The sequence below is a fragment of the Ambystoma mexicanum genome, chromosome 1q, assembly GCF_040938575.1.
Source record: "Ambystoma mexicanum isolate Mex_15411 chromosome 1q, UKY_AmexF1_1, whole genome shotgun sequence".
Lineage (NCBI taxonomy): Eukaryota > Metazoa > Chordata > Amphibia > Caudata > Ambystomatidae > Ambystoma > Ambystoma mexicanum.
The window spans coordinates 519,131,913-519,158,509 of record NC_090922.1 but is presented as its reverse complement, the minus strand read 5'-3'; the positions used below and the strand labels follow the sequence as shown (position 1 = coordinate 519,158,509).

The window sequence follows — 26,597 nt, the reverse complement described above, 5'->3', positions numbered from 1 at the left end:
AAGCCTTAGAGACCATCGCACCTTCTAAACTCGAGCCCACCTGAACTCCTGGTTTACACCCCAGCTTAGAACCTTGCGCAAAGAAAAACGAATTGCGGAATCTCACTGGAAAAGCAACCACTCTCCAGCCAACAAATCGTGGCTACTCTTGGCTACTCTTAATTACAAGGAAGCCATACTCCAGACAAAAAAAGACACATACAATAAACGGATCGAACAAGCCAAATCCAACACCAAAGAATTGTTCAAAATCCTAACCAAAGAATTGTTCATAATCCTAAAAGAACTTGAAACTCCTGTTACTGCACCAGACACCTGCACCAAAGATAGAACCTGGTGCTCCAAAATCCAAGAGGCTCTTCTAGGCAAGATTGCCACTCTCCAAATTAAAATCAACAACAAACAAACTAGCCTTCAATCCAACCCTCAACCGAACCTTATACCTACCATAAACCACTCCATCCCAGACTCTCTGACTCGTTTTAGCTTCTCTCCACTCTCCATTTCTGAAGTGGAAAAGATCATCGCTAGCCTTAAACCTTCCAACTGTCATGGTGACCTTTGTCCTGCGCCCATTATTAAGGAAGCAGCTCATGACCTAGCACCATTCATCACTACGCTCATCAACTCCTCCTTTAGCTCTGGGATTGTTCCTGACAACCTAAAGGATGCGTGGGTCATCCCTCTTCTGAAAAAACCTACCTTGGATCCCAGCATACCTACAAATTACAGGCCTATCACTACTGTCCCATTTCTACTAAAAATCCTCGACCGGGCTGCGTATCTACAAATTCAAGAATACCTTGAATCAAACAAACTTCTGGGACTTAGGCAATCAGGGTTTCGGCCACGCCATGGCACTGAAACTGCCCTTATCGATTTAAAAACGCAGATCGAAGATCTAAAAGACAAAGGAAAACTTGCGCTATTACTTCTCCTGGACCTCTCGGCGGCCTTTGATCTTGTCAATCACAAAATTCTTTGTCACCACCTCAAATCAGCTGCACACTTCTCAGACAAAGCTTCAACCTGGATCAGTTCCTTCCTAGACAATAGATCAATGCGCATGTTCTCTCCACTAGCAGCCGCCCCACCTGCTCCCGTCTCTTGTGGCGTGCCTCAAGGGTCCTGTGTCTCACCCACGTTGTATAACGTGTTCACTAAACCCCTTTTTGATATTATGGACCATCTGGGTGTCACGTATACCAATTACGCTGACGACACCCAGATACTAATCCCTATCACAGGTGACTACACTACTGACTCCCTCGCCATCAATGCCATCTACCAGGTCATCCAAGCATGGATGCCTCAACACGGACTCTGTCTAAATGATGAAAAGACAGAGCTCCTCATTCTTGGTTCACCACAAAAACTTACTAAACTTGACCCTGCTTTTAAGTCCTTCACCATCGATGGGAATACTATTCCAACTGCTAAGGACACAAAAAACGTAGGGATTTACATTGACTCGACCTTATCCTTGACTAGACAAACCAACTCAGTCTCATCGGCAGCGGCTTATACTTGTAAGCTTATTACTGCCTGTCGTCCGTTCCTCTCTACAGCTAATTGTGTGACCTTGGCTAGGACCCTCGTACTTTCTAAGGTTGATTACTGCAACGCCCTTTACCTAGGCACTAATCGCTGTAACTTAAACAAGTTACAAATTGTCCAAAACAATGCGATCAGAGCGGCCCTCAACATTCCTAGGTGCCAACACATAGCGGATACTAGATGTAACCTTCACTGGCTCTCTATCCCTCACCGAATATCCTTGAAATCTCTGGCTCTTACCCATAAATGCCTTCACAACCAAGCTCCCCGTTATCTGGCGAACAGATTTGCCCTCCACAGCTCTACTAGACCTCGCAAATTGGCCCAAGCCAACTGCCTCATCATCCCACGATTCAATCTCCAAAGATCAGGTGGAACCAGCTTCCCCATCATGGCAGCTAAATTATGGAACTCGCTCCCTAATGAGCTGAGAGCAGAACCCTCCTTTCTGAGATTCAAACACCTTACCAAAGTCTGGCTGTCCTCCCAAGACATCTAACACTGGTTCACTGCTTAACTTGTACTTTTGACGTACCCTTGTATATACATTCTGTTTGTCTTCTTATTGTTATTATTCTGCTTGTAACTTTTGTAACTAAACTGTAAACATTGTAATTAATGCCATGATCTGCTTTCATCATGTTGTATCTAAGTGATGCGCCCGGTTGCCCCTGGGCCTGGTGCGCTATAGAAATAAAATGAATAAATAAAGTATATATACGACGCCCGACTTGTCCAAGCCGATGTTCGAGCACCGATCAAAACGGATCGACGATCGAGCTGAGGTCAAGTACGCTCCCTGTTGAAGAATATTCAGAGGAGCAGAGCTGGATGAAGAGATCTATCTGAGGAATCTGTGGGAGAAAGGCAATCCATTGAACTTCATCCAACCACACAGAGAGGGGGTTGTAAATCTCTTTTCACCGACTTGTGTCAAAGGAGGATGAACAGGAGGGGTTGGAGAAATCAGAAGACGGAACCCACTGGAAATTACTGAAGGAATCTATATAATTGCCTCCAAGTTACAGCACAAAGAGATACGGCTTCCAAAAGGTGTGCAGTGTTCCCAAACATCTCCATCATTGCTTTAATGTGTCTGTTGTGTAGAGTTAACTGGACAACTCTACACAAGCAGTTGCTCCTTTATGTGCTGGATCTGTGATCTCTCTCTGGCTCTCCGTTTTCCATGTTGAAAGTCCCTAAAACCCATGAAGGATCTAAAACGGACGAGTCTAGAGGAGCTTTGATGTGGCTGTCAGGCTTGAAATCTTTCTTATTTAATTCTTCATTCAAATAAGGATGAAAAAGTTCTAGCACATCGAAGGGCAAATCTAGGATCTCTTCTTCCACATCTTGTTTGAAGTTGGCAGCTTAGACTCAAACCTGCTTTCAAGCATCAGCCCACAGGCACAAATTATATGATATGGCATTTGTAACGCACCTATACACAAGTGTTTGAAAGCGCGACAAAGCAAGGGAGGGGAACAGAGGGAAGACAGACAACAATCTCACTAAGCCAGGTGACATTGAGATCGCGCAAGTGCATGGGAAGGGGAAAAGTGCAGGGGGGAGGTAGGGATGGGGCAGTGCAGTACATGGGAACGACAGTAAAAATAAATAGAATAAATAAATGCAAAAGTGAAAGTGCAGCCAGCTGGTTTCAAGTGCTGGTAGGGGGCTGCAGGGATACAGAAATCCGTCCCAGAGTGTGGGGGATGCCAGGGAGGCTGTGCAGGGGTGCAACTGGCGCGGGAGGGTACCAGGGCCGAAGATCAGAGGCTAGCCAGGTAACCAGTGCCGTTTCAGCCAGGAGTTCAGCAGGGGAGAGGAGGAGAGAAAGCAGAAGCAAAGATTAAGGTTTTGAGGCGTTTTCGGAACCGGAGATGGTGCTCCTCAAGTTTTGGGGAAGCTATTCCAGAGGGAGGCCCCAGCCGAAGAAAGAGATCTACCACCAACTCGTTGCTTGGAGAAGTGACTGACCCTGAGGGAGTTGGAGGTAGATGAGGGAAGAGCTTGAGAAGGAAGATATTTAGGAAGAGAGAGTTGAAGGTATTGAACACCCAGGCCCCAGAAGGCCTTGTGGACAATGCAGAGGGTTTTGCACTTAATCCTCGCAGCCACTGGGAGCCAGTGCAGAGATTTCAGTACAGGAGAGATACAATGCCTGGACTTGAGGCCAAGGACAAGTCTTGCAGTCCTGTTCTGGATGAGTTGCAGAGGGCGGAAAGTAGAAGCAGGTAGATTTAGAAAGAGTCTGTTGCAGTAGTCCAGCCTAGAGAGAATCAAAGCTCTGGAGACAGTGAGCTGCTGGGGGAAGGAAGAATACCTCTGAGGAGGTGTCCGTGATCAACATCAACGCTGTTTGCTAAGCGCTGAAACCGCAAAGTGCTGCTGAAGCGAAAAGAGCCCGTAGCTGCCGAGTACTGCCGCAGGAGCCCTCCCGATGTCCTCCCTCTTGTCCCCACGACTGAGGCTCAGGAACCAGGGTCTGCATCGCTGTAGCAAGCCGGAATCCAGCTGGACCACTCTTCTTCTAACCAGAGGTACTGTTTAGGCTTGGGGTACTTATCTTATTGCCTTTAGCCGCGCTTTTCTCACCGGGGAATTGCATTGGCTACCTTTTTTGAGTTGACTTCAACTCCCTTCTCACAAGTTTCACAGCTTGTGACCCTACAAGTGATTTTTTTGAACTCTCTTAACTTTGTGCAAGTATTTTATCCAAGAAGTGCATCAGATCCATAGACTGTTCAAATGACTTTGGCTGTCCTGGCTCCCTAAAGGCACTCTTCTTAATCCACTGTCTTTGATACTGCCCCTCATAGGTTGTCCCTCATAGGTTGCGGCTTGTTAAACCCTGTTACTGCTGGGAAAGGCTTATCTAGACTTCATTGGAGGATTTAGTTGTCCTCACATATTCTGAGAATCTGTTCCAACCTTTTTGCTTCCCTTAACCTTTCCTTTCTGCTACTCTGAATCTTTAAAGTATGCTAGGGTAATATATAAATGCAAATACTATCCTTGTGAATGAAGTCACCTCCGGGCGTAGAAGTGTATGAAGCATATCCAAAGATTATTCACTGGCTTGTTCGAGTCTGAAAATTAATTTCAAAGTTTATTTGTATTGTTACAATCTTTAACCTTTTTAAAGTATGCTTTTTTAAAACGGACGTTAAATACATAACTATTTATAACTGAAACCTTGAGTGTAAGTGTTACTTGGCTACTTGTATTTCCAGATTTCAAATGTACAGCTCTACAGCTCACATTTACCACTCTTGAGATAGGCATGGCTGCTCAGTCACACTACCAACTTTTGTAGGAACGACCTGTACCAAAACGTGGGTTACCTAATACCAAGCAGATATGTCTTGTGTAGTCTCACCCAGTGTGACTGCACCAATTCGTACCTAACAGTTGCATAGCACTCCGATGGTGACTGACTGCAGAACTAAGGTGTGCTAGCTATCCACCAATGGAAGCTGGTAGGCAGGGGGGTAAGGAATCCGTGGGAGGATGGTCCATCAGAAAGAACATTATCAAGAGGCAAGAACATTTATTCTTCTAATTGTAATGCCTGTGCAAAATGTGAGCTAAAACAACATGGCGTCGGTGCACAGCCATTTTGGACACTCATCTCCCATAACTGTAATAAAAGCCTGCGTCTCTACAGGCCTCGTAAAAACAAACAAGCATTTCAGTAGCGAAGGCAGAGCAAGGTCACGTAACTACATAAATATTGTTGCAGAGTGGACTTGCTGCAGAGAATAGTTATTGTATTGTCCACTGAAGGACGAATACCGAGAGGGAGTCGGAGCGTCTTGCAGGTGCATGATAAGGGGTTCTGCGAATGAACGCGAGGAGAGGGGCGCTGGGTTTTTCCACCCCAGGCTGTTTTTTTTCCACTCTCTGCATCTTCCACTTGTGATCTGCTCTTCGGCCGAGGGTAGACACAACCGAGAAGGGCAGGGATCTGACCCCATAAAGAAAAAGGCATTCTGTGGCAAAGTTAGTTAGAACTTGGACCCCCGGGTGATGCAGTCTCGCTGAGTGGGAGGACACTCCGCCTTAGACCCCATTAGCACAAGTGATCTCTTCGCCTACCTGCTCTGGGACTAAGCAGTGTCGCAGTGGCCAAGATGAAGGTGTCTTTTGCATCCTTACTAATGCAGAAGCCATTTCTATCTATGTTTTTATATATCCAATTGTATGTTTGCAGATGTATGCTAAGTCTTTATAAATGTATGAATAAAGTGCCTATGACGAGCCATTTTCAGTTTCATTACAATGATTAGTCTATGTGCGATTTTGTGCCCGAGTCCAATAACTTGTTTTGCCAGTGGCCGGGGAAAAGTATACATAAGGGTTCTCCTCACATGGCCAAGCAAAAGCAAAACATTTTGGCGCTTTGCGCAGGGTCTTTGCGCTGATATTAATGCCAAAGGATCCTGCTAATAAATTGAATTTAAAAGTTTTGGACTCTGAAAGGCGAATAGAATTTTTGTTTTTTCCTTTCTTCCCTTGAGGTTGAAAGAAAAAGGAAATACAAATATAGGTGTTTATGTGTTGAAGTATTAACAGTAGGGAGGTGAAACATCCATTTGATAGGAGTTCCCTATTTAGGAAAAAACATAGCTCCGCAGGCGGACACTGTCCTGAGGTAACTATCCCAGGGTGGACTAAGGGCCCATATGATAAAATTGCACAAACTTGGGCATGTGGTGCAGAATTGAGCGAGACCTGGGATACAAGTATAGGAGAAGCGAGTCCAGCCGAAGTGGCGAAATGCTTGCAACAAGTGTCCGTAGAGAAGGAAAAAGAATGTTCGGCTCTAGTGAGAAGGGGTTGGATTCTATTGCATGCTTTTCGAAAAATCCATCAACAGAATATGGAATTGCAAGCGAGGGTTCAAAAATTGGAGAAGGAACTAGCTGCTGAAAAACAAATTGCGTTAATGCAGCAGCTCCAAATGAAATTGTTTCATGATGAGTTAGACAGATAGAAGCGGTGGCAGAACGGGCTGTGGTAAGGGTTGCTCGTAATAAATATTGAAAGAGAAGGGGATAGGATAACTCTTGCAACGTGGCGTCGGTGATTGCTTCCGCAGGTATAGATTGGGACCCCGATCAGTGGGATGGGGATGTGTTCGATAGTACTACCACCGATAGTGGTTCTGAACCAGAAATTGTGCCCAAACCGGAACCGGCCTGCAAAGAGGTGACGGTTAAGCCCGTGACACGCAGAAAGATGGGTCGTCATCCGATGAATTCGGGAGGAGGTGTGGTGGATATTACGGCACTTAAGATTATTCACAGCAGGAGGTTGGTGAGATAATTAACCGATTGAAACAGAGGGCTGGTGATTCTTTGCTAGCCTGGATGGTGGTTAGACTGTTAGATGGAGGAGCGGCGGGACTTTTAGTAGATGCAACAGATTCTGCTACGTTTCTGCCCTTGTCGCAGGTTTAGATACAGGAGACTCTGCGTGCAGGTCCTCCTCAAGATGGTAATGGTGATGAGGGACAAATGTCCCTCTCTCAGTTAGCGGCACAAGGATGTAATCATAAATACCTGAATACGCCGGATTGGCCGACGGTTGATCAGAAATGGTACACGTTGAAAGAAGCTACTGAAAGAGTTAGGGAACATGCTATGAAGGAGGCCATTCATTTGGAAACTCCAGAGCATATGGGGATGGTAAACCTGTCAGTTTCTGCGAGAAACAACCTTGTTCGAACATCCCCTCCTGTGTATAAAAAAGTCATGATTACCTTATTGGTAACATGACAGGTAAAATAACAGATGAAGTGGTCGATGCCATTAGACAACTGATAGACCTAGGAGAATGGGACAGACCAGAGGAACGATCTAGGGAGAGGGAGGGGCGAAATGAAAGACTCCTGGCAGAAGGTTTGATAGGCGAGATTCTCGCGTGTCGAGAATTGACATGTTTCTGGCTTTATTGAAAGATGGTGTGCCACAGGAGGATATTGATGGGATTGAAGCGCGAGATATATACTTGTTGTATACAAAACGCGGTCTACATGGGAAGGAGCCTTACAAACAAGTGAAACGACAAGAAATCCATAAACCGAAAAGGAGGTGGATCCGTTTGGAATGTCTCCTGAGGGGGTAGACTATGAGTCTTCCGATATATCTGTGTCTTCGCAGCCAACGTATGCGGACTTAAGAAAAATGGTGAGTGCAATGGTGGAAAGAGAATCTAAGCACACTCACTCTAAATACGAATAGGATGAGGGTCAAACTCTGTTAACGACAGCCCATGTTAAGGTGGACAGACGACCTCATGTGAAAGTGGAATTGTTTTGGCATTCGAGTAATAAAAAGGAGGTTCGAGCCTTAATTGATACCGGAGCGGAGGCCTCATAGATGCATGGAAACCCCTTCAGTTTTAAGGGAAAACATTTTATGATTACTGGATTGGGAGGTAAAGAAAACTTGCTGGTTCAAACTGAAATTGACTTGAAAATTGGTCAATTAAAAAGAGACACAAAGTATTAATTGTTCCCCTTACTGAATATATTATTGGATTTGATATTTTGGAAGGATTGACCCTCGGATTAGGGGGTAAACTTTATCAATTTGGAGTGAGTGCATTCACTTGTACACCCGTAGTTGTGGGACAATTGAGAATGGCCCAGTTGCAGGTTCCGATAGCCACAAAAAGAGTGCCCATGAAATAATATCGAATTACTGGGGGGGCAGAAAGACATTTCAGAAACCAGGTGTGTCTTGCGTTCCGTAACCACGGCTTGGAACAATCCGATCTGGCCCATTAAAAAACCTGACGGTAGCTTCAGAATGACAATTGATTATCGCGAGTTGAATAAATACACTCCTCCGCTAGTACCAGATGAGGTAACTTTGGTGAAAAATGTACACAAATTTGAGGTTATTTGCTATGCAGTGTTGGATTTGGCTAACGCCTTCTTCACCATACCGATTGCGGTTGAATGCCAAGAGCAGTTTGCATTTTCGTGGAATGGGAGGGAGTATATGTTCAATTGTTTGCCAATGGGCTACATGCATAGTCCAACAATCTGGTGGCAGAACACTTAGATAAAATTCCATGCAAACCGGATGTACAGATTGTGCATTACATTGATGACATATTGATTCAAGGCAAAAATGAACAGAGTGTGCAATTACACTTGGATCTCAGAGAAATATTGCGCAAAGAGGGATGGGAGAATAATGATGCTAAAACCCAGGGTCCAGCAGAAACAGTGATTTTCCTGGGGATACAATGGCACTGAAAGATGGTGCCAAAAGCGAAACGGAAGATCCTCAACCTTTTAACTCTGAGGACCAAACAACAAGCACAACAGTTCATTGAGCTGTTCGAATTTTGGAGGCAGCACATTCCACATCTGGGGCAGATTTTGGCACCCCTTTACAAAGTAAAAAGTTTAATTTCGAATGGGATGAGGAACAAGAAACAGTATTCCAATTAGTAAAAGACACCATTTAAAAAGTTCTTTATTTGTGGCCAGTAGTGGATGGTGAGGTGGAATTGAACGTGTCCACACAAGATGGCTATGCCAACTGGAGCCTATGCCAGAAACAGAACAGAAAACAAGTACCATTGGGATTTTGGAGTAGAAACGTGCCCAATGCGGGTGACCGATATACTCCCTTTGAAAAACAATTATTAGCGTGTTACTGGGCGCTCATAGATGCGGAACAAATGACGGTGAGCCATGATAGTGATTCTACCTGAAATTCCTATTATGCAATGGGAACCGAGAACCCCTAAGAAAAAATGAATTGTTCATGCGCAAGAAGCTAGGATTATTAAATGGAAATGGTACATTCAAGATCGTACCATGCCTGGCAAAGGTGGTGTGGCAAAATTACATGAGCAAGTGGTGGGAGTCCCGCTGATCGACATTGAACCAGAGGGAGAGAGCAGGGTTGAGGAGTCTCCAGTTAAATGGGGGATCCCATATGGAGAATTATCAAGTGAACAAGTCGAACATGCATGGTTTACTGATGGGGCAGCCAAATATGCAGGAATTGAGCATCAATGGAAGGCGGCGGCATACAATCTAAAATTGAAAAAGGTGAGAGTAGCCAATTCGCCGAGTTATATGCTGTGTACCAGGCATTTAAGCAGGAAACACCTGGAAATTGGTCATATTGACACTGATTCATGGTCTGTTGCGAATGGGTTGGTAGTATGGCTGCCAACTTGGAAAAAGAATGGATAGAAAATTCATGCTAAGGAGGTGTGGGGAAAAGAAGTATGGCAAGACATTGCCGAGTTGATGATGCATATTATTGTAACTGTATATCACGTGAATGCACATTGCGCAATAGACTTATTAGAACGTTGGTTCAATTCTGTTGCAGACTAACATGCAAAAATTGCAGTGATGGACGCAAGGGCTGAGGAGGATGATTTGCAGGGAATTGCAAAATGGGCCCCAGAAGAGTGGACATCTTGGAGAGAAGGCTACTATCAGGTGGGCACAAGACAGGGGAATTAGCATTCCATTAAAAATTGTGAAACCAATAATCTTACAATGTCCTATGTGTCAACATCAGAAACATCGATCAGTCCCACACATAATTCATGGTACATTAAAACGAGGTAAATTACCTGGACAGATTTGGCAGATTGATTATATTGGTCCTATGGCGACTAGTAAGGGATGTCCATATGCGTGCAATATTGTGGACACATTCTGGCTAGCTGATGGTTTTGCCATGTAAAAGAGCTACCCAATTGAATATGATGAAATTATTGGACCAGGTGGCTGTATACTATGGTATCCCTTTGCAAATTCAAAGTGAGAATGGTTCCCACTTTAAAGGGAAAATGGTCTTAGGTTATTGTCGGGAAAAGGGAATCAAATGGATTTTTCATGTTCTTTATCACCCGGAAGCATCTGGATTGATTGAGAGAATGAATGGATTGTTGAAAGAACCATTGCGCAAAAGAGGGGATGGTACTTTGAAAGGTTGTCGAGAACATATAGGTGAAGCTGTTCAAATTTTAAATAACTGTCCCATTACGAATGGTGAGACTCCGTTAATGCGCATGTTTTATGCCAGCCTTACAAATCAAACCAAATCGAGCAATTGAAACTCTATTGTACTGGGGAAACATCCCCTGGTGCGTTGGCCCCTTATCGTTCCACTTCCGAGTCTGCTGGGGTGGATTTTCATGCTAGGGAGGAAATTTGACTGGAACCGAGAGGTATTACTGTGATTGATACAGGAATTGGAGTACAAATTCCATTTGCACATATGGGATTAATTGCCCGAGATCAGGTTTAGCTCTGAAGGGTATTCAAGTGTTGGGAGGGATTGTGGATGCTGACTACCAAGGTGCGATTAAGGTAATGCTTATGAACAGTGGTGAGAATATGCTGCCGATACATAAAGGAGGTCAAGTGGCTCAATTGATATTAGTCCCTGTAAAACTATCCATGGTTAAAAAAGGAGAGCCACCCAGGGTATTGACAGTTATTGGGGACAAGGGTTTTGGCTCATCTGATGCAATGGTTCCAGGTGCCAAGGTATGGGTCGAAAAACCTATTGGTCCGCCCGTGCCGGCATATGCGATTGCTGCTGGGGAAGATCAGTTGATTCTTGTTATGGAGCCAGGGAAAAGCCAGGGAAAAGAAAATGGACTCATATCCCTGCCGACAAATGTTATTTGCGTGAATGATGTACTCCACTGATACCTTGTTTTTGAATTCTGACATTTTTTAGATTCTGAGTATGCCGAGTGCCTTTGTGTGGCACGGAGTGTATTCGGGAGGGTCCGGGAACATGTCGGGGGATGTGCCAGATGTCTCTATTCTCCAAGTGGAATGGGAGATCTGGATGAACACTGATGCTCCTCCTACCAGTGTTACGCCGCAGAATGCGTCTGTTGCAGCTTATCAAGGCACATAGAGAAAACAGAGGGGGCAGCGTAATAATGCCTTGCTTTTACCCCCGTCTGGAATTTCGACGTCCTTTTCACATCATGGTTATTCAGCCCTTGTCAGACAACCTGAAAACGAGTGGGTCTATGCGGCACAGCGAGTTTTGAACATTTTGCATTTCTGTTCAACTGATGTGCATAGCTCCGCGGATCTGATCTCAACATGTCTTGTGGCGATTCCAACGCCTACCCCGATTTTAACAGAGTTATTTGGAGTATTGCATAATGATTCTGTGGTTGAGCATTCAGATGTCCGGAATTCTATTTCTATATATGAATACTTTAACTTTTGTGTTGACACTATCCACAAATGGAGAAACATGACACATGACATCGCTCCTGCAGATGTCTGCAATCAAATGACTTGTGATCCATCCTACATTAACAATTAAAATTGAACGTGAAAGAGAAAGGGACTGCTTTTGAGCAACGATTGTGTACGAGATCTATAAATGTTTGTGTTGATGTTTCAAATGATATGGTATGTAATTTTACCATTTCTACTGTTAGCCACCTGAACCATGTGAAACTTCCACCAGGCTGGTTATTCTCCTGTGGAAATCTCATTTATTCCTATATCCCTGCTAATATTTCAGGTGGCCCATGTGCTTTGACACGTCTTAGTTTAATAATGTATCCTTCAAAACCTGCAATTGGCCATTCTATACGTGCTGCTTCATATATTTCTTAATCACCAGACTGTAATTCTGAAGAACATTTACTCTCGGAAGCGGAAGTATTAGCATTGGCCATTTCCATTAAAGGGATTTGGGCCTTAGCTGCTGGGAGATATAAAACCATGATCCAATTAGCCTGTCTAGTGGTTAAAGGGCTTAATGAAACTTCACAAGCTTTGACTGAATTGGTACTAGACAATAGAAATTTCAGGAAAGCTATTTTGCAAAACAGAGCAGTTATAGATTTTTTTTCTTAAAGCATAATTTAGGTTGTGAAACTATGGAGTTAGGTGTTGTTTTGACCTGGGAGACCATTCCTGTTCTGTTGAAAAACATATTAAGGGTAGAAAAGATCTGGTTGCCAGAGTAACACAAGATCGAGAGAGTGATTGGTGGGAAAACTTATTTTCATGGATTCTTTAAGCACAGAGTTCTGCTCGGATTTAGCTTTTTGGTGTTGCGATTATAATAATTTGTTTTTGTTGTTGTGCTTCATGTATTCCTAATTTGTGGAGAATGTTTCGAAGGTTTTTGGTGTCCCCTTCACGCCTGTCGGGTTATGGTAGTTGATTGTCCAAGGGGTGGAGTGAAATGCTTGTGCAAAATGCGAGCTAAAACAACATGTTAATGTTACGTTAAAGTATATTTGTACCGCGCACTATCACCACCGGAGTGGTCCCCTGGCGCTCTGGCGGCTCTGAAAAAGGGAGGGGGGGATGAGTTAGTGGGAGTAAGCTGGAAAAGTGCAAGAGAGCAGTGGTGTGCTCTTGGCAGCCTCAGCCCGGTGGGTCCATTGGCTGGGCTTGGGGTGTTTTGCGGTCGGCAGTCGTCGTGTTCTGTTGTGCAAGTCTATGTGTGGTTTGTTTTGTTGTTGCATTGTAGTGAAGTTTGTGCAGATTGCTGTGGTTTAGGCTTGTGGTTGTGTTTGGTTAGAGTTTGAGAGGTGTATGCAGAATGATGAAATTGTTAGTGGATAGGTTAGTTGGCATACTGTCTTTTCAATTATGTCTAGGTGTGATGCTTGCTAACATTCACTATTTCATCTGGGTGCAGCACTTGATAATTTTCAATATTCTGTCTAGATGGGACGCAGGCTAGTGATCATGATTCCATCCAGGTGTGGCGCATGCTAACATTCACCATCCTGTCTAGATGCGACGCAGGCTAAGGTTAAGAATTCCATCTAGGTGTGGCGCATGCTAACATTCACAATCCTGTCTAGATGTGATGCAAGCTAAAGTTAAGAATTCCATCTAAGTGTGGTACATGCTAACATTTACAGTTTCATCCAAGTATGGCGAATGCTAACATTCACAATCCTGCCTAGATGCGACACAGGCTAAGGTTAAGAATTCCATCTAAGTGTGGTGCATGCTAACATTCACAATCCTGTCTAGACGTGACGCAAGCCAAAATTAGAATTTCATCTAAGTGTGGTACATGCCAACATATGCAGTCCAATCCAAGTATGGCGCATGCCAACAATCACAACTCCATCCGGATGCAGCACAGGCCAATGTTCTCAATTCTATGTTTGGATACATGCTAATATTCAAGTTCCATCCATGTGTGGCATGCGCAAACATTCACAATCCAATCTAGATGTGAGGCAGGCCAAAGCTAAGAGTTCCAGCTGGATGCGGTGCATGCCAACAAGCACTTTTCTATCAGAGTTCAATCAAGTGTGGTGTATGCTAGTCTTCCTAATTCCGTCTAAGTAGGCAGGTGCCGACTATTGCAAATCTATCTAGATGCGGCGCAGGCTAGCATCCACAGTTCCCTCCAGGCGTGACACTTGTTAACATTCATTAATGTGTTAGGAAGCAGTGCAAGGCAACATTTCAAATACTGTCATGGATAACATCCGGCTGGTGGAACATACCTTTCTAAGTATGCATGGGCTAAGTCTATGGCAGTCTAAGTTATGGGAAGGTAAGGTAGAGTGGCGGGGGCTTTCTGGTGTAGAGTAATTGTTCTACACCCCACCCATGCCACACTTACAGTTTTTGTTGGTGTCTGTTAAGCTGCTGGCTTCACTGGCTTCTGCTGCTGACACATGCAGACACTTCATTGGAGCCGCCTCTGTTGGAGCCGCCTCTGTTGGAGTTGTTCTTTTCCTAGGGGTCTGTAGCCGTAGGGGCTGCCGGGCAGAGGGCTGCCCTAGGAGTGTCTGTTAAGGCCTAATTGGAGCACTAATCAGGGGACAGTGGGCGGCGAAGGAGGGAGAAGACAAACATGGAAGGCAGAGGGGCCTGAGGGGAGGCACACGGGGCGCAGCCATTTTGGACACTCATCTCCCATCACTGTAATAAAAGCCTGCATATCTGCGGGCCTCGCAAAACAAACGAGAATTTCAGTAGCGAAGGCAGAGCAAGGTCACCTAACTACATAAATATTGTTGCTGAGTGGACTTGCTGCGGAGAATAGTTATTGTATTGTCGACTGAAGGACGAATACAGGGAGGGAGTGGGGGCGTCCTGCAGGTGCATGATAAGGGGTTCTGGTAATGAATGAGAGGGTCGCTGTTTTTTTCCACTCTCTGCCTCTTCCACTTGTGATCTACTCTTTTTGGCCGAGGGAAGACCACTGAGAAGGGTGGGGATATGCATGCATAAAGAAGAGGGCATTCTGTGGCAAAATTAGTTTGAACTTGGACCCCCGTGTGGGAGGACGCTCCACCTTAGACCCTGTTAGCATGAGTGATCTCTTCACCTACCTGCTCTGGGACTAAGCAGTGTCGTAGTGGCCAAGATGAAGGTTGTCTTCTGCATCCTTACTAACGGTGAAGCCATTTATATCTATGTTTTTATACATCTAATTGTATGTTTGTAGATGTATGCTAAGCCTATATATGACATGCATTACTTACCGTGAAACCATTTCTGATAATTGTATCTGCTTAGATTCACATGCTGTGCATATGGTCCGACATCCAGTGGTAACTGCAGAGTATTGCATCTTGTCTTTCGAGAATCGAAAGGGGACCTCGACATGGGCGTGCCTGTAACACTATCCCTATGTGACGTGCAGTGTACCCAAGATCCCTCACTCGTCTAGATCCCTCCGATTATATTTTCTCTGCCGTGAGGGAGCCTTATGACTATTGTGAGTGAGTACAGAAAAGAGAGAAAGTAGTAAGACGTCTATGTTCCTTCCATCCGAGCGGGGAGGAAGGGAAAGCGCATGTGAATCTAAGCAAATACTATAATCAGAAATGCTTTTACGGTAAGCAATACATGTGTTCTGATGCTTGTTAATATGCTTAGAATCACATGCTGTGCATAGACTAGCGAGCAGTACCCGGAGTTGGAGGTGGGTTGTGAGAAGGAACAGTAGTGAAAAGATGTTTTAGTACTGCTTGTCCCACCTGAGAATCAGACCTAGAATGAGTGTCTAGGCAATAGTGTTTTGTAAAAGGTGTGTACAGAACTCCAGGTTGCCGCTTTGCAAATGGACTCGAGGGGAACATTTGCAATGAATGCTATGGAAGCCCCAGTGCCTCAAGTAGAATGTGCTCTAGGCTTGAAGGGCAGTTCTCTCTTAGCAAGAGTGTAGCAGAGTGTTATGCATTTGACAATCCACCTAGAGATAGTGGATTTGGAGACCGCATCTCCTCCTCTTGCTGCTGCCACTGAAACGAAAAACTGATTAGTCTTTCTCAGTGGTCGAGTTCTTTCCATGTAGAACATGACTGATCTGCGTACATCAAGTGTGTGCAGGCTTCTTTCTCGCATGCTTGAAGGGTTTTGAAAGAACGTTGGTAGTTCTATAGATTGGTTCACATGGAACTTAGAAATGAATTTAGGTGCAAATCTAGGGTGAGTGCGTAGAACCACCTTATCCTTGTGAACTGTTACAAAGGGATCTAGGACTGAGAGCACTTGTAGTTCACTTACTCTGCTAATGGAGTCTTATAGGTGAGATCTTTAAGACTGGCTCTGTGCATGGGCTCGAAGGGAGGCCCCATAAGTCTAGTCAACACCACGTTTAGGTCCCATCCGGGAGACGGGTTAGAAACAGGAGGGTGAATTCTTTTCACTCCTTCCATGAAAGCCTTAATAACTTGCATTTTCCACCACAACACTTTCTGTTGTGACGTAGTGTAGGCTGAAAGCACAGCTAAGTGAACTTTTAGAGAGTTAAAGACCAGGCCTGAGTCAAGTAAATGAGTTAGGTACAAACCAATGTGTGTGGGAGAGAAGCTAATTGGGTTAATCCTCTTTGAGTTGCACCAGATGACAAACCGCTTCCACTTACTGGAATAGCAATATCGAGTGTTTGGTTTTCTTGCCTCTCTGAGAATGTCCATACATCTGAGGGAGCTGCAGGTGCCCAAACTATGACCTCAGAAGCCAGGCCGCTAAGTTCAATGTCTGCGGGCATCAGTGAAGCGTCTCCCCTTTGTCTTGCGACAACATGTTGTACGAGCAAGGCAGTTTGACTGGCGGAGATAGGGACATCTCCATCAGATGAGCGAACAAGGGTTGGCGGGCACACATGGGGGGCCACCAGTATCATCGTGACTGGTTCCTGGTGCATCTTGAGTACTATCTTGTTGAGAAGGGGAGTCGGGGGGGGGGGGTATGGGGAAGCGTAAACAAATTTCCCTGACCATGTTATCCAGAGTTTGTTCCCCTTGGAACGGTTCTGGGGGGACCTGGAGGCGTAATCTTGGCATTGAGCATTCTCCAGAGTTGCGAACAAATCTATCTCTGGGAAGCCCCATTCTGCGAAAACATTGGAGACGATGGAGGGCCGAATGTTTGGGGCTTGCATTCCTGTGCTCAGAATCCTGGGGTGTTGTGGGATCCTTCTTGGGTAATGGGCGCCCGCAGCGCTGCGGGTTGACGGAGGGTGGGGTGGGCGGCTGCGGAGTCAGGCCTCCCTCCGCTGTGCAGTAAAATTGTTGAGCCCCCGGGCGGCACTCTCCAAGCCAGTGGGTGGGGGGGGGGGGTTTGAAAGGAACGAAGTGCCCAGCAGAAGCCGCCCACTCCTGGCAGCCAGAGTCCTCTCCTAATCTGAACGCCAAGAGAGTCCGGACTGGGCAGCCAGAGCCAACCGCCAAGTCTGTGCCCAGTTCGGTGGTGCAGAAGTTGTTGTGAGCGTCAGGGCCCAGTTGATCTGCAGGTGCAGTGTCACAGTGCAGTGAGGGGCTCCAAGCTGCGGCAGCAAGTGGCAAATTACCCAGAGCTACAAATAGTCTATGGGGGGCGGGGTTCCCCTGTAATGAGGCCTCTCAGGCCATCTGCCACTCTGAAGGTTGCCCAGAGGGCTGCTCACTCTGCGCGGCAGGTGGAGCCTTACCTCCAGTGGTCGCCGAGGGGGGCCCCCAAACGGGTGTTGGCAGTCAAGGGCAGCCTCAGGCGGGCACCGGCTCAACAGACAGGTTGGACTGAAGTGTAAGCCAGTTGTTCCAAGAGCGCTGAGGGTCCCCAAGCCATGCCAGGAGAGCAGGAGGAGGAGCGGGTCTCGTTGCAGGTCTCGCTGTGGAGGTCCAGGCGCCGGCTGGCAGTAGGTTCTGCGGAGCCGCTGTATTCCGGCCTGTCCCCGATCGGGGGTGAAGAACGCTTCGATGTAGCTCCAGTGCCGAAGAGCTGGGTCCCAGCTGGGTTGTCCCCAGATTGGACAGGTGCTGAATCGCACCTGAGATGGAAGGCAGTGCAGGGCGGACTCTATGAAGAAGGGCCGGTCTCTGACAGCAGGTTCCCGGCCCCTCTGTCCCGCAGAGACTCAAGCCCCCTCCCGCCCCCCCCCCCCCCCCAACAGTGATGTTAAATCGGGGGGCAGCAATTCACCCTCAGGCCCGATGTGGTGGGGCCCGCTGTGTCTCCGTTGGCCCTGGGGCTTCCGCCACTGAAGGGTACTGCTTAGCTGCTGGCCTCCAGGAGGACTGTATCGCCGGGGCTAGACAGCCAAGTGGGTTGGGACGATGGTACGCGAGGCTCCAGCCGGAGGGTGAGAAAGGGCCCCCTCAGCGACAGAATGCAGGTCCGCCCGCACTTGCTCCCGGTCGCGGCTGTGCTCAAGGCCTCTGGTCGAGTCGTCACGGAGCTGCGGGCGCCATTTTGCTGCCAGATAATTTGCCCTGCATCGCGGATCTTCAAACTGAAGTTCCACCCGGCATCAGTGTCCCAGGGGGCTGGGAGTTGAGCAGCATGTGCCTCAGCTCGTGGGCTGCCGTTCGCTGTGTTTTCCCCCTTGAAACACAAGGTTTCACCAGTACATATTCCCTAGATGCGTGGCACCAGCCGGGAGCTCTCACAGAGCCTCTCTGACCGCCATGGCTCCAAGCCACACCCCCCACAAAGCTTCTTTTTAGGATATGGGGCAGATGTTTGAAGAGTTCTTGAGGTGATGAAACATTTTCTAGAACACACTTTAGCAATGGAGTTGAATCTAGGTGGGTGTGCTTTCACATCTTGCATCCATTTTGTGATGTACTGCATTGTATTCCTTAAAAGAAATTAAAATAAAAGTGATTCCTACACCCCACCTATTGCTCTGCATTTGTAGTTAGGCCGCTTGTGAGTTAAGGCCAGGACTGTGCATTGCACCCCCCGCCCCTTTTTCTTTCTCTTCCCTTCTCGAATCTATCCTCTGCCACTGAGATGGCACTCTCCATCTCTCCAATCTTTTCTAACTGCTACTCTATCACCTATCCTTCCTCTCTCGCAAAATCTGGAGGAAAAAAGCAGAAAAAAAAGACATCCTGGATGCAAATCCTCGCCTTCCCATCGTAGACACCTATGTCAGTGCATTCTCCAGAGAAATCTTCACTAATATCCTCGTATCTGTCCCCTCTCCAGACCTATGGACTTTTCATCTCTACTCTCTCCCCTTTCTCATCCTCTCCCCTTAATGGTGGCACCAAGTGGGAAGTCCTCTTTAAAGGGTTCTTATCATTACGCTGCATGAAGGTCTTTCCAAACACCTTTTCCCTTGCTCATCCAGAAATATCAAAAACATTAGGTCTCTCGTCTCTGCACTCACTGATCTCTGTAACTACTCCTATGGTGCGGGCTCTTTCCCCTCCTCCCTCAAGCAAACCCTTGTGCACACCCTCCTTAAAGAAACGTCAGCAGACCCTTCCTGTCCAGCCAACTACCACCCCATCTCCATCAGCCCCTTTCTGCGGAAACTACTGGAGAAGTTGGCCCTGTCCCTAGTGATCGAAGAGAGCAGGAACGGTCGGGAGCAGTGTTCCACTAGGTTTTATATTTTTCCGTTTATCATTCCTCTACTTTTTATGACCATATTCACCATTCTATACAGAGGATTTGTCCATTCATGTCCCTGTGCAAGTGTAAACTTGTAATAGGAGCCTTAGTTACTAGTCACTTAGACTATTGGGATTCCCCGGCCGCAACACTTGTCACATGGTGTACTATGCTTCCGCCTATCCTCTACCCTGCCGAGACCACAGTTCCACTACTTTTTTCGGTACACTTCTACCCCCGCCTGTCCCAACTAAACGCTCACATTGCTCACATTGGTGCACTAGTCTCAAGACCACCTGCATTTTGAGCCATCCCACGATGTGCAGCGACCTTGCATACCGCAATACCCTGTGAACTTGAGCCATTGTGCAGTGCATGGTCGTCCGAAGTCCGAATCTGTCCGAAACTTTGGTGGCCCACTCCTGGCTCTCCAGAGACATGATTTGAATCCCTCAAGTCCCCTCATCAGAGTGTAGGACCGATAGAGTGAAGAGAATCCGACCAGCAACATTTGTTCTTCATCTGGCTGCTGTAAAAAGGCGCCAAATAGACAGAGCCTTGAGAATCCATGAAGTATCAGTTACTGGAAGCCTCCTATGGTGACTGCAGCAGCAAGTTCCCATCCAGTGCCCAGTTCTTTCGTCTCCAGGCAAAGAATCTAGGCACCGGGTCCTGTGCTGCTGCATCCTGAAGACATCCACTCCAATGCTCTTATTTTTTCCTAAGGTACTTTGGCTTGACTATTACTTTCCTTAAGTCTGGTGTGCATCCTGTGAGGCTGAGTGGGTGATTCGTGTGGTTGGGAGTTTGCCAACACCACTTGCCAAGGCCTATTGCTGGAACACATATAGGGAGCCTTCTCAGAAGTCCCTGAACACTTAAATAAGTATTCACTTTCAGAATTAGTTAAAGAAGCTCTCTGATGGACCTTTGACTTACCTGCAACTGAAACCTATCTCAACCTGCCTACAGCTGGCATCTAGACCACTAGGGTCCCTCTTCTGCCTCTGAGAGAACTCATGCAATAGACTAGGGGATGACTGGTTAAGCAAATGCTTAGATCTTGAACAGTATAACAAGTGTTAAGGTACTTACTTGCTGAAAGAATGAGTGTGGTAACTATCTCTGTGAAAGAAGTAGTTACAAAAGTGTCCTTAAGTTATACTTCCCTTTGAGTTGCAGTGTGCCCTCTAAAATGTATATAAATTGCTTTACTTACTTTTAATGCTGTTTCCCCCTTCAGGAAAGTAATAATTGTTGGTACTGTTTTATCGTTGCTTAACTAAATGAGTGTAAAAGCTTAACAATAGGGTTTACCATACATATGCTACAATTTCTTTGTACCAAGCAACAGCCCCTTCTGCCTCCTAAGTTAAGCCTGGCTGCTCTGTCCATTCTGCCAAAACATTCTCAGGTGGTCCAGCCTTATACTAAGGGTATAGCTTATGCACTGTCTCAGAAATCTTGGTAGGACTAACTGTCCTAATAGTAGGCATCCTGCAGAGCCAGGGAAATCAATTAGTCCTGTCACTTGGCACCCTGTAGGATCTGGGCCGGAGTCACCATTTCATTTTTAAACGATCCTTGGATAGGCACAAATTCAATAGCCTCTGATCCAGGATGGGGGACACACCACTGTCCTCCTTCGTAACCATAAAGCAAACTGAATACCAGTCTCTTCCTCGTTCCAAGCATGGTAAGAGTTTGGTAGTGCCCTGTGCCAAAAGCTGACAAACCTCCTCCAAAAGGAAAGGGTATGGATGCAAAAGAGGGCTGAAAGGTGGATTCTCTGGAGGGAGATGGCAATATCCCTGAACGACCTGTAACGCCCAAAGCATTGGATGTGGCGAGACACCAGTCCGAACTGAGAAATTCTCCCTCCGACTGGGTACAGGTAAAAGAAGTGGCTTCACAGGGGCTTAGCACCTGAGGTGGTAGAGGGCACCAATGAGGCATAGACACCCCACCACTGGGAGCTCCTCTGTCCCTACCGCTAGAGAAACAGCATAGTTGCTGTTTGCAAGAAGGCACATTACCTCTTCGCGGAGGGCAAAGGAGGCAGAGGGCTGAAACCATTGAGCTTTCCAAGTGAGAGCCAAAGGTTTTTGTATTGCCAGACCCAATGACTTTGCTGTGGACTTAGAGGTGCATCAATTGACACGACCCACAATCCTGGGAGTCGTGTTTCTCCCACAAACATTAAAGAATGATTCCTGTGAGGGTCAGAAACGGACATATACCCAATGCTGTCTGCGAAGGGCTTGGGACCAGATATCTTTTCCGGATTAGGCATTTTGGCAAATACACTGAAAAGCAGTGTTCTTGAAGTCAACAGAATATATAAAAGAAAGGAATTGAGGTAATGGGGCCTCGATATACAATGGCCACAAGGTCATGTTTGGGGCAGGGGGCATAGAGGTGTGCAGGCAGAGTTGTGCCCCCGGGTGGTATAAACGTCTCTGAGGATCAGCTGCACTAAAATATCATAGGTGAGGATTTTGTGGAAGCAAGGAATCCACTTGAATAAAAACAAGCTCTTCTATGTTGCTGTCTGGCAAGTATCACCTTTGAATTATGGATTTGCAAGGTTACGGCTGTAGGTCTCTGCCACTGAACTATCTAAGAAATCTCCAACTTAACATACACAAAAAACTCTACCTCAACAGTTCCTGGTTCTTGGTAAAAAACAAAGCTCAGAATAAGTTAATGCAATTTAATCCCAGCATTCACAGTTTATTCCTAGAATGCCGATGCCTGTGTGTCTCACTCACCTGGCGTTATTCCTTCCTCTTCCGTCTCTCCACAGTCTAACACCTCCTTGAAATTTTTCTCTGCTCCAACTTCACTTTCCAATCCATTGTGCACATTCACGCTCCCTCGTCTCTCACTCTGGTTCCTATGTCTGTCAGCTGCCTGCTCTCGGTAGGGACTGCACCCCAAAGGGTTTTGCCAGGGGTCTAGGGTGGGACTTGGCCCTCCATCCATTGAGAGACGGATATTCCGAACAAGTAAGCGTTTCAACATCAACACTGAAAGATTAGAGAGTGACAACCTATGAACTGAGGTAGTCTACAAGCAAGCTTACACAGTAGGTACAGAAGAAGACTGATGAAAATAAGCAACAGTAATGTTTTCAGGGGACACCGTGGAGTACTTCTCCCAATCATCCATTTCTTTAGCTACTCCAAATCTCACCCAGAGGACTAACACAGATTAACCACAACACACCCCTTTGTCACCCAATCTCTAGGTCTTCAATGGTTGGCTCACAGAGGCTGGAGATTATGGATAGGTAATAATCACGCCACAAATCCCTGTACTTCAAATTCTACATTAAATGTTAGTATTCAAACTGGTTATTGGGGTTTTTCATGCAAGGGCTAAGGGCTGGCTGGGCAGAGATAGTACTGTTGGACGAGTCTTGCCCAGTCCCACACATCCTTTCCCTCTGGAATAAACAGAACTGGCCCTTATCACAAACCTCTTAATTGTGACTCCATGTGAGACAAATCATAAAAAAGCATCTGCATTCCCATAAGAAGTAACATTTATAATTGTGCATGTAGAGAAAGAAACTAGACCTGCATAGTTGGGTTTCCGTGTATAGTTGGTTGTACCTTCATTTAATTGGGTCTCCTTCAATTACAGCCCTCCCAGTGAGCGGCAGCAACAATGAGTTTAGGACTGGCAATAGCTGGGGCAATTATTCCATGATAGAGGGAGTACTCATGCCCCTGATTCAGTGAGACTAGAAGTCTTCAGATGCCTAGCAGCATTGCCCAGTGACCAAGAAAGGCATCTCCAGTCTCGTTATATTCTAACAGCAACATACAGGTCTCTAGGCTGAGCTCACCTGGAAAGAACCCCCAGAGAAGGGCAAAGGAAGGAATTATGTGAGAATAAGAATTCTAAAAGAGCACCACCTACTAGTACCACTGGTATCAGATTGGAACAGGCAGACATGTTTTCTCATCTAGAGGAAGAAAGGGAAAGAGACAGGCTTCCAGTATGCCCCCTATCAAAGAAGAAAGGGAGACCTTTTGTAGCAGGACAACATCTGTAGAAAGAGACAGTACAAGACCCAGGCAAGAAGCTGGCTGTGGTAGGAGATCCTACAAGGGCAGAAGGGGTGAAAAGAATACCTATCAGTTGAGGTCTAGGGTACAGTCTATGCAACCACAAAGATACAGAGATGAAGACCATCCTTCTCCTTCACAGAAAGAGAACAGAGTTGGAGCCCAAGGGAGAGCAGAAGCCTGTCAAGAGGGAACAGAAGAAAGGAGAAAGGAAGCAAATTGCAGCTTTTGGAGTAGACAATGGCAGAAGCTCTAAACCAAACTCTCAGGATATTACCAGTGACTAAAGATCCAAGGGATTGGCTAGTGGTACAATTGGATTCTGGAACAAAATTCTACATGTTTAAACAAAGACACAAGAAGCTTTTATATCACATTTCTACTAATCAAAAGTTAGAGGTTATTACACCCAAAGAAGAAGTGTTTGAGGACAATAATGTATGGGATACATTACTCACCGTAATCATATTTCTAATGCTTTTATCTGCTTAGATTCACATGCTATGCATAGGGCGACATCTAGTGGTAGCTGCAGATTATGTTTTCTAAACTCGGAAAAGGACATCGACAGGGCGTGCCAGTAATACTAGCCCTAGTGTGACATCCACTTTAACCATGTACCTTCATGCTTCGAGGTCCGTTTGGTTTCTGACATGAGGTAGCATGAAGTGTAGCGTGAGTACAGATGTAATAAAGCAGATAAGAGCAGAGAAATCCAGAAAATATCTATTCACCTTCTACTACACAGGCGAGGAAGGGTGGGCGCATGTGAATCTAAGCAGATACAAGCATCAGAAATACCATTACGGTGAGTAATGCATCCCTTCTGAGTCTTGTGGATCTGCTTAGATCACATGCTATGTATAGATTAGCAAGCAGTGTCTGGAGAAGGTGGTGGGTTGTGAGAAGGTCCAGCGGCAAATATATGTTTTAGAACCACTTGTCCCACCTGTGTATCTGCTTTGGAATGAGTGTCAATGCAGTAGTGCTGAGTGAAAGTGTGTACTGGGCTCCATGCAGCTGCTTTGCAAATGGCATCCAACGTTTGCAATAAGGGCCAAAGTAGCTCCTGTGCCCCTAGTAGAGTGAGCTCTTGGTGTGAAAGGCAGAGTTTTGTTTGATAGACGGTAGCAGAGCTGTATGCATTTCACTATCCATCAGGAGATGGCGCTTTTTTGAAACGTGATCACTTTCCCTGCCAGGTGCTATAGAGACAAACAGTTGGTCTGTTTTTCGTAGCGGTTTTGTTTCGTTTAAATAGTAAAGAACCACCCTCCTTACATCTAGTGTAAGAAACAAGTTCCTTACCTGTAACTATTGTTCTCCAGCATGTGCCTGGCATGGATTCACATGCTCATGAATATTCCCCGTCGCCAGGCTGGGAATCCTCGGAAAAAGATAAAACAGTTTCACTTTCAAACTGTATTTCTCCTCTAAATCAATCACTGTCCTCTGGAGCATACTGCCCCCAGCCAATGCCAGTCCTCTCCCTAAGCCTCTACGCTGGCAGCCATCTTTAGATTTGGTAAGCACGTAAAGTGGCAGTATGACCAAGAAGAGTCGCAGAGGGGTAGGAGGGAGGGTTCGCATGTTAATCCATGCCAGATCCATGCTGGAGAACAATAGTTACAGGTAAGTAACTTGTTCCTTCTCCACCATTAGGTCTGGTATGGATTCACATGCTCATGAATAAAGAATGCATAGCAGTACAATATTACACAACCACAGGAGGTGGCAAGGATCAACAGAAGCAATTACACTTACCTCTGGAACAGACGCCTCAAGCGAACAGGTAGTGTAGCACTGCTTGGCCGACTTTGGACTCTTCCTCCGAATCCCTGTCGACACAGTCGAATCTTGTGAAGGGGTGCGTGGACCTCCACGTAGCAGCCCTGCAGATGTCCATCAGGGGCACACTAGACAGGAATGCCGTCGTCGCAGCGATTGCTCTGGTGGAGTGGTCTCTCGGACGGCCAGGCAGCGGTTGGTTCGCCAACCGATGACAGTGCGTGATGCAGCAAGAGAGCCACCTTGAGATGGAAGCCTTGGACAAGGCCTTCCCATGGTTTACATCACAAAGGTTCACGAACAGTAGGGAAGTATTCCGAAAATTCTTTGTGCGTGTGTTAGGGAGAATTCTCATTCAATGGGTAATTTCCCTTACCCAGTGAGTCCCTCAGCAGCTTTGCTGGATTTCTGGAGTTATTTTTCTTTTACTTGGTAAGAGTGTGAGCTTTTACCCACTCATACCCATGTTTTGCCATGCGTATTTCATCTGTTTTTGTGATTGTGGGCTCTGGAGTACACCACTTCAGTGCAGTGACACAGTGTTGTCTTTTAGACTTCGCACTGACTCCATTTCTGGGGCTGACTACTGTCCCCCAGAAAAGGGTAAAGTTGCCATTAACTTTACAGAGTCATTTACCCAAAGATCCAGTACACCCCATCTAACATGGAGTATTGGAAAGGGTTACTTCCTAGCCTTTTTTATCTGTACCTCCTAGAGCCTTGTTTTGCTCTTTTAACATTTAGACCTGGCTGGTGGCAGTGGTATCTGCCCTAACTTTTCTACCGCGTTTATACTATATAAACTTGGTATTGTTTTAGGCTATTATATTAGCCTCGAACATAAACCCGCTTGACCAAATACTTTTTCTTTTGGCTCCGGTCGGGTTTATTCGCCATTTCTTTTTGTTAAAGTCCTTCTTGTGTTTTACTTTGCGCGGCAAACCAGGTTTGCCTTCTTTGTTCAACGTCTTTTGGCGGGCTTCTGCCAAGAAGCCCTCCTCTAGGCGCCTGGGTGTCTAGGTGGGCTGAATGTGAGGGAGGGGTGTAGTCACCCCCTGCACAGAGGTTATCCTAGGAAACCCAAGTCGCACTTTGCCATGATTGGCTGAGGTGGTTGTCCGGGCTGGACAACCGCCATGCTGCGTGACCGACAGCCAGGCTGTGTGAATGGGGGATTTTCGCATAAAAGGCAGGAATCTTGGGTTGGAAGACAGAGTCGCCACTGAAACTACAAGGAACCAAAGCGAAGCGGAGAAGAAGATGGCTGCTGCAACTATCCCGTCCCGGTGAAGCCCTGCTGCAGTCCTGAGCTATCTACCCTTTGACAA

At 46.1% G+C, this 26,597-nt stretch overlaps 1 protein-coding gene across 10 annotated transcripts in view; it reads right to left on the bottom strand.

Moving 5' to 3' along the window:
* ARHGEF1 (Rho guanine nucleotide exchange factor 1) overlaps nt 1-26,597 on the bottom strand; it is a 1,792,426-nt gene that overhangs the window by 192,808 nt on the left and 1,573,021 nt on the right. For all 10 annotated transcript variants that reach the window (XM_069640923.1, XM_069640913.1, XM_069640921.1 and 7 more), the window contains one exon: nt 22,177-22,434. In XM_069640923.1, the coding sequence (XP_069497024.1) occupies nt 22,177-22,434 (258 nt within the window). The remainder of the gene's footprint in view (nt 1-22,176; nt 22,435-26,597) is intronic.